Below are 9091 nucleotides of genomic sequence, written 5' to 3'. Positions count from 1 at the left end.
TTGAAAGAGATGATTCTTAGCTCTGGAAATTGTTATTGAATATGTCAATGCTGTTGTAATGAAATGCCTCTTCTAATTATATGGTTATTAAATATTTTTTTAAAGTTGGATATCAATGGCCAATGAATGGTTTTTTATATGTTCTTAGACATGGTTTAATCCAAGTCAGCATTGCCTGAGTGATTGTTATTGATCAAACAGGTAACATTGTATTTTTTAGCATTGAAATTATATGCTCTGGATATGAAAAATATTTAGTAAAACAATAAAATCCCAACATCTAATCCTATGTGCTAATTTAAATGAATACTCTTCAGACTTAAAATTTATTTTGTTTCAGACTTTAAAATAATCTTCCATTTCATACCCACATGTTAAGTCTATCAAACATATTCCCTTGCCAGTAATCCTTATAGCATGCTCTAATTAACTCGTTTTGTCTTTTTGGTATAAATCAATTACAATTAAAATAGAGTTTGTTAAATCTCAGTGGAGCATTGTTTCATGTTAAAAACATTTTTTCTCAAGAGATTAACTGTGATTAACTTTTAGTAAGAGGCTCAGAGTTCAAATTATTGAGAGATATTCACAAGTTCTTCGTTCATAGATTTTATTCCATTTCTAAACACATTATGATAAATCTGCCTTAGCCTTATTAATTTATTCTAAAGTAAATTTTAAAGTGTTTAATTTTCCAAATGGGAAGCATGAATCCAAAGTCGATCCAAAAGGGCTGCACAGGAGTATACTGCAGCCTGCACAACTGTTCTCCTGGATGTGTGAATGATGTTATTCTGTGACAGTCACTTAGCCTTCTTGATCTGATTTTCATTTATTGCAGTACTTTTAAGATTGATCCATGTTGGATGTGTCAATCATTCCTCCTTTTTATTACCAAATAGTATTTTATGTATGCAATTTGTCTGTTCACTGATAATGATGTCTAGGCTGCTTCCATCATTGGGGATTATGATACATGTCATAGCCATTCAAACACAGGTAGATTTACAGATATATTGGTTCATTCCTGGGGGTATATCCCAGGAGCAGGACGACTAATCACATGTTTAGCTTTTTAAGGGAATGCCTTCTTCACTGTCATTGCTGTCTTAGAAAGCTGCACTGCAGTGATTGAATGAATAAGACAAAGATGATGATCTCATTGTTCAGCTGCTTGTCAACACTTGGTATTGTTGGAGTTCTTGTTTGCTTTAAGTTCAGTCAACATGATAGGTATGTCAGGGTATGCTAGCACAGTGTTAATATGTTCTTCAATGACTAATAATGGTAGTTAATAAATTTTCATGTTATGTATATGGTGTTCATATTTCTCTGCAGTAATGACACCAGTGAAATATTTTTCATCTAATCAATAAAGATATTTTCAATTTAATGTATTTTTAGAGTTCTTTAGATATTGTGGATGTAAGTCTTTTATGATATGTATTTTTGCAAGCAATTTTGTGCAGTCTAGGGCTTATCTTTGTTTTCATAACTGTACTTCAAAGAGCAAAAGTTTAAAATTTAATAAAATGGAGTTTATCATTTTAATGGCTCTTGCTATTGGTGGTATACTTAAGAATTTTTGCCTAGTGGATTACAAAGACTTTTACATATTTTCTAGCATAGATTTTATAATTTAAGGATTGCAATTTTAGGCATATGACCATTTTGAGTTGGTGTTTTGTATACGGCATAAGATACGAACATGATCTGTGTTGGATGTAAAGTTTCCAGCACTCTCTTTAATTCTTCCATTACATTGTCTCAGTCTCTTGGTTGAAAAGCAGGTCTGTGCTTGAATTCGCTCTTCTGTTTCAATCTGTCATATTATTTCTTCAATACTTACCTTTTCTTGGTTATGGTCACTTTAGAGCCTGGAAATCAGGCAATGTGAATTTCCTAAGTTTATATTTCTATTTAAAAATATTTTGAAGCTCTGAAACTTTTATATTTTACATAAATTTTTAGAGTCAACCTAATTTCTACCAATTAAAAGGAATTTTGGGGGTTTTGATTTAAGTTGTAATGACTGTGAATCAGTTTGGAGAGACTAGACACCTTAACAAAACTGAGGCTTGGGATCAATGAAAATGTTAATTCTTCCCATTTTGGTCTTTATTGATTTTTCTCAGTTTGCATTTTTCATCTTATAAAATCCTGGATTTTATTTCATTTTATCTATCCCTAAGAATGTAATGGTTTATAAATTCTACCCTAGACTTAGTTTTAATTTTATTTCTTCTTGCTCGCTGTTAATTTGTGTAAATAAAATTAAATGTTAGATACTGACTTATATCCTGAGGACTAGTTAAATCAGTTATCGATTTCAATAGTTCACTTAGGGATGCCATAGTGTTTTCTACATCAGACATGTCAGTGAGTAAAGCTAGCTTAACTTCTTCAATCTATGTGCTTTTATTGTTTTTTTTCTCTTGATTTATTGAATTGTTTAGGAATGATTTTTTAAAATGATAATGAATTAGAGTGAAGAAGAGGTACCTTCTCCCGCCTTTTCCATCTTGGAGGGAAAACTCAGACATTCACATTAAAAACAGTACTAGTTGTGGGCTTTGGGTAGATGTCTTTTATCTGACTGATGAAGTTCCCCTTGAATCTTAGTTTACTGAGAATTTATCCCAAAAAAGAATACTGAAGCTTTTCCAGATAACTTCCTTGTATTAAACCTGTAGTAACTTTGCATTTTTAGTCTGTTGATGTGGCCAGTTTCTTGGTTGATTTTTGAACTAATTGTTCATTACCAATATAACTTATTTAGTTCTCATATATTGTTTATGTTGCTGGGTTCTGTTTGCTAACTCTATCATTTCCTCTATTTTTATTGTTTAAGGTACAAGCTTAACATTTTGGTTAAAAATCTGTTTGTGGTATATACTTTCAGTTCTATGCCTCCAGTTTCTTTGAATTTTTTTTTGAAATCCTGCATTAATGAGGAAAATATCTTACATTTGGCGAACCAGTATCAACACACATTTATGTTAACCAGCTATAATTTACCTGAGAGTTCGATCTTTCTGTTGTAAATTCTGAGTTTTCACATCATACCTCTACCGTAATAGTATCACATTACTTCCCTGCCTTAATGTTTCTCTGCTGTTCAGTCCCTGGTCTTTCCTTTAAAGTTCTTTCCCCGGAATCATAGCTTTGTCTTTTCCATAATGCCATATGGCATGCAGTTTTTACTCTCCTCTTCCTCATTCTCATCCTCCTCTCTCTTCTTCAGGAGTTTTGGAATTGCAAGTATGTGCCAGCACATCTGTTTTCCAGTGTATTTATCCCTTCTCCTATTGAAGGCCATCGTCATCGGCGGCTTCCTGTTTGGTTAATTATGAACGAAGCTGGTGCAAATACTATGTACAGGTCTTGTTTAGTGTGAGTATAGGTTTTTCAACTGCTTTGAATAAATACCAATAGAAGGATGTACTGCTGATATCACTTGGGAGGAGGATCTATACCTTTGTAACGTATTTTCCAAAGTGCTGCAGCAATTCCTGTTCCCATGATCCCTGGCTTCCCTTCTTCCCACAGCATTTGGCTCATTTAACATGCTTTAACCCCTCTAATAGGTTCTTCCTTCCTTTCCTTTCCCTCCCTTCCTTCCTTCCTTCCTTCCTTCCTTCCTTCCTTCCTTCCTTCCTTTCTTTCTCTTTCTTTCTTTCTGAGTATATCACATTTATTTCCTAGCTATATTTCAAATTTGGTGAAATACCTGTTCAAAAATTAGCTGTTTCCTTATTTTTGAACCAAATATTTTCTATTTTTCTTGGTTACTTTTTCACTCCTGGGTTATTTATAAACGTGTTATTTAATTTTCAGTCATTTTCAGATTTTTTTCTTCCAGACACCTTTGTAATTGTTTTCTCATTGTGGTCATGAAAATACTTTCTATGTCTTCAGTTATTTTAAACATGTTAAAATGTGTTTTTGTTGCCCAGAGTATGGTATTCTTTCCTTTTGGTTTTTTTTTTTTTTTTTTTTTTTTTTTTGAGAAAAACCTGCAAAGTGGTTTATTTTTATAAGTCATGGTTGGAAGAGGCCCTTCAAACAAACCGGTGAAAATACCTAAGTACCAGTTTTTCTGATTCTTCTTGCTGCTTTCACAGGCATCATTTTATAATTTTACAATCATGCTTTAAAGCATGACTTCTTCACAGGGCAGCGCCTCTGAGGGTTTATTCCATGTTTGTGGCCACAGGAGCTACATACGGGTGGTGAACTGCCTCACTGTCTTCTCACTTTCCCTTTTCAGTTCTTCAGTGTGGGCATCCAGGCGCTCCAGACTATGGTGAGACTTTGGCTCCTCCTCTTCCAAAAATCTGGTAGCTATGGATCCCGGGGAAGTGACAGGCAAGGAGCACTCATGTAAACTCAATTCCAGTTTCATTACTGTTTCAGAGAGATGGCGATTTTCTAACTGGAGTGATTCTAGCCGATTCAAAATCTCCTTATGCTCCACAGCTTTCTCTTCTTCCTATGTATCTCTGCTTTCAGCTGCTTTTCCATGTCTGAAGAACACTTGGCAGAAGCAATAGTGATATCCCGCTGATGTAACTCCTGAGCTAGCTGGGAGATTTCCTTCTTCATTCCTTCCAGTGCAGAGCTGTAAGTTTGTTCAGCCTGCAAAATCTGTTCTTTCAACTGAATTATCTCCGATTGTTCAGCCAGAGCCTTCCTTTGTGCTTCCAGAGAAGATACCTGTTGCTGAGAAATCAAGCGCTGCTTCTCCCAGTCCAGCAATTTCTGACGAAATTCCTCTATTTTTCCCGTTAGGTTTTCAATTGCAGACCGATACTCCCTTTGATTTTTGGTATTTCCTCTGAAATCTCTTATTTGCTTTTTCTGCAGGTTTTCGTAGCGTCTCTTCGGTCTGCCTAATTCTTCCTGTAGCTTCTTCAGCTCTTGCATGTACCCAATGGCCATGTCTTGCTTGGTTCTTTCAATCTCCTGGCGCAGCATTTTCACCTCTTTGTGCTTCACACCCAGCTGATTCCTCAGAGTCTTGAGTTCCTGGTCACGGATGTCCAAGCAAGTTTCCAAAGCGTGTGTCTGCCCCTCCCATTCCGATTTTTTATGAGCCACCATTCCTTTTGGTTTTGTTCACTTTTGCATTGTATATTTTGAAAGTCTGTATGAAGTTTGTCTTCTTTGAGTTGATACCCTTACATACATTTCTCTTTTATCCCTGATATTTCCTTTTATAGACGCTCCTCTGCTTCACATGGACGTGGCCCTCCAGCTTTATTTTCATGGCTGCTACTGTGCTGTTTCTTCTCTGCACTAGATTTTTACCCTGCAATTCTATATTAAAGTAGATTTTCTGTAGATAACAGAATTGTTTTGTTTCTTTATAAAATGCAATCACCTCGTCCTTTTAGTTGGAATGGTGAACAGCTTTGTAACTGTTCCAGTGCCTGGTATGTCACCTACTTAATATTTTTAGTTGTTTGGTGTCTACTAACCCATTACTCACTCCTTCCTCTTCTCTGTCAATGCTGTCACTCAGATTAATTCAGTAAAGTTTTACTTCATTTTCTTCTATTACTGACTTTTTAAGTGACTTCCCTAAAATTTACAATATATGATTACAAAAATTAATTTTATACCATGTATTTCAACGGTTGCTAAAAGCTGACAGAGTCCGAATTTACATGTAATCTATGGTTGCTGTAGAAACGGTAGTTAAGAAAGACAGTCAGCGCACACTGTGCTGTAGCCACTGAGTTTCACATTTGCCCCCTGCACAGGCTTTTGTACCCGAGATTATTAGAGGTATTTGGGACATAATCTTGCTTTCTCTTAATTTCTTTTTCCTTTCATACTTCATATTTTCTATTTCTGTAATCAAGATGTTAGTACTATTATAGATTATTTTGTATTATTACCTGTGAAAATTTCAGTTGACAAAGTTAGTATTTTGCTTTTAATTCATCTGCAAGATGTGATAAATACTGTAAGTATCCTTCTACTGGGAAGACACTTGACTTAAATGTATTTATGTAGCTAAGGATAAGTGTAGCTCTGAAGATTATTCTAGTTAGTATCATGAATGCTAGCCAAGAAAAATTCTGTGACATATGGAATTATTACATTACCTTATCCTTAATATTTATATTCCATTTTATGGAAATTTTAATTGTTAATCTAAAATATTACACTCTATTGAACCAATCCACTTTCTTAATATTAGCTTGATCAAAGTAATCATTTCCCCAGATATATGTATAAAAATCATCTGGTATACCATAAATACATACAAATTTTATTAGTTCCACCTTAAACCTAATGGAATTATCTTTTCAAAAATGGGACTAATAGTATTTTGCATATAAAATACAAAGTAGAAATATGCTTGTTTAACATTACAAACTGCATACTTTTCTAAATAAAAAAATATTAAGGCTTGAGCCCATGTTTGAAGGGCATATCTTTATTACTAACACTGTTGTGTCTGTCATAGTATCTGCATGATCATTTGATTATTGATTGTGCAGTAAAGCCAGAAAGTACTCATTCAGATATATAGCTTTCCAAAGTGCAAGGTCAAAACAAAATCAAATTATCAATATAAAAAAAATATGAGAACAACAGCTGAACTTTTGTGTAGCCCAAATGTGAACTCTGTGAGTGTGAGTGTGAGTGTGTGTGTGTGTGTGTGTGTGTGTGTAGGTAAAAGTGAAAAAAGACAGATGATTAATATATTAAAAGTCAAAATGCCTCAGGTTTAAAAGCTAAGCATGGTTTAATGTCATTTTCTCCTTTGAATATCTTCTAATTAAATGTTATTTGATTAGAGCTATTATTTCCAAACAAAAGTCAACATTATAGTCAATAATACCATACTAGGACTCTCAGTAAAGGCAGGACCCACTCAAAGATGCCCACTCAGCATTGTTATTTAAAGTCACAATTTTCGGTCAGTTGGGACTGTGATGCCTGTCAGGGTATGCCTGGTCAACACCAGCTTGCCAACTGTGTGCCATGGGCCCTGGCTGAAACCTAAGGGCGCTCATATCGAAGCTGCTCTCAGGACAGCCCAGCCAAACCAACTTAATGGAAACCAAAGTCTTGGAAAAGGTGAGAATTCTCTACAATAATCTTCTACTTTTCACATTTGCTACTTATGAGTTTTAAATTTTTTAAAATTTTCATTATAAAAGAAGCAGAGTTTCTGGTTTACATGAAGTATGAATTTTATAGAAGATAATTCCAGGTATGTTATTTTACATAATAACCACCAGTTTCATGCATGGTCCTTTAAAAAAAAATAGGCAGTTGATTTCAAAGATAAGATTAAAACTAAACACTTTCATAACAGACAGGCACAAGCCATACTTAAAATCTGGATGTGTTCTATTGCCCTGGTGCCTGGTGGTAGTGTTACCACCTGTTTTCCTTGGCATCTGATCTGAACAGACCAATACAGAGCAGTGAGGTCCCTGAAAGTCAGAGGATTTGCTGGGGTTCCTGCCAGAGCAAAGTGCCATGCATTTCTGAAAACTCCCTTGGTCCAGCACCTGACTTCATCACAGAGCTGGAGGGTTAGACTTCTGGCAGCCCAGCAACCCCACACCAAGACTAGCCTCTGCACTGTGCTGGATTTCTGCCACCCTCTCTCCATTTCTGTAATTACCTCTAAATTTAACACATAGCCATTAATGGCAATGCCTATGAGAGCGTAATATTTCCCTTCCTTTATTGGATCAGTGCATCTGCTGGTCTTCCCCTGCATTTTTCAACAAGTGCAGCTTTAGATTAGCAAACTACATTTTGTTTTTTTTTTTTTCCTGACCCTAGCTTCCATGTGAAACTTCTAGCTTTCTCTATTCTAAAGTTCACTGAAGTATTTTTCTGCTTTCCTGCAGTTTTTAAGTAGATAATAAGTTCCAAAATTGACCAGCCTTTCACTGAAAGAAGCTTGTCACGGTGGTTGGTAGCTAATGAAGGCCCCTTTAGTTTATCTTCATCAATTGTCAAATATTTGAGTCCGTGAAGTGGTGTGATGAGGTACAAAGACAGATATTTGAAGGGATTTTAACTCATTTGAGCAATTACATGCTTAACTGCCCTGCGATAATCTGTCAGTCTGAGTCTTTTCTACACAGCACAAGTGGGGAGCGTTAGAATAGCTGGATTTAGAGCATAAAGGCTTAGTCTGAATGGAAGAAAGGCACCAGAGAGATTAATTGCCAGTAACAAACAGCAGGGCTGCTTGCAAGTTATCTATCACATGGTTACCTACCAGCAGCGATGGGGGCCAGCTCACAGGGAGCAGCCTCAGTTGTGACAAAACAGCCATTGCAGGGAATCCTGAGTGTCACCACCAATTTGCAAAGATATGGAGGAGTCCAGTTTTTAAAAGAGTATATACAGGTTTATCGGGTGCAAAGTATTCACACGACATATGTGTGTTAGAGAAAAATAGCCAATATTAACAAACTGCTGAATCTAAAGTCTTTTCTCAGGGAGAAAAGCTGTGTGTTCATTTCCACTCTTTAAAAATGTGATCCAGGGCTGGAGAGATGGCTCAGCTGTTAAGAACACTGGTTGTTCTTGCAGAAGACCTGGGTTCAAATTCTAGTACCCACATGGAAGCTAACAGCTGTCCATAACTCCAGTTCCAAGAGATCCAAAAGCTTCTTCTGTCCTCCGCGGGCATTCATTGCACAACCACACCGGTGCACTTACCTACATGGAGGCAATACACACATACACATAAATAAAAATAATAAAATATAAAAAAGTGTGATCTATCCAAATATTAGAAATTAAAAGAAATGTAAGGACTAGAGAGCTCAAATAATTTTTTTTTAAAGTTAAACAAATCACTGTCTTTTCCCAAAGCACCACAGAATCACAGTGATCAAGACAGTGGGACAGGGGCATTAAGGACAGACATAGAGACCAATGAGAGGACAAAAATCCCTTCATTAAATAACTTCATGACTGAATTTCCAGACATTAAAAGAAGTTTCCAGAAAGTTAATATTAAAGCAATGGGCTACAGATGTTGCCATTGTTACTAAATACTCATCTTCTGCTACCTTTCTTGAACCACTGTTTTATTTATTTA

General features: G+C 35.7%; 1 protein-coding gene across 1 annotated transcript in view; it reads right to left on the bottom strand.

Annotated features, from left to right (window-relative positions):
- Positions 1-4023: 4023 nt before the first annotated feature.
- LOC103749481 (centrosomal protein of 63 kDa-like) overlaps positions 4024-9091 on the bottom strand; it is a 10148-nt gene continuing 5080 nt past the window's right edge. Inside the window, 2 exon segments of the mRNA XM_029555677.1 lie at positions 4024-4491; positions 4494-5105. Coding sequence (XP_029411537.1) covers positions 4220-4491; positions 4494-5105 — 884 coding nt within the window. The 3' untranslated portion in view covers positions 4024-4219.

The sequence above is a fragment of the Nannospalax galili genome, unplaced genomic scaffold (genome assembly GCF_000622305.1).
Source record: "Nannospalax galili isolate Female #2095 unplaced genomic scaffold, S.galili_v1.0 scaffold63, whole genome shotgun sequence".
NCBI lineage: Eukaryota > Metazoa > Chordata > Mammalia > Rodentia > Spalacidae > Nannospalax > Nannospalax galili.
Note: the sequence above shows the minus strand (reverse complement) of the source record. Positions and strands in the feature narration are given on the sequence as shown.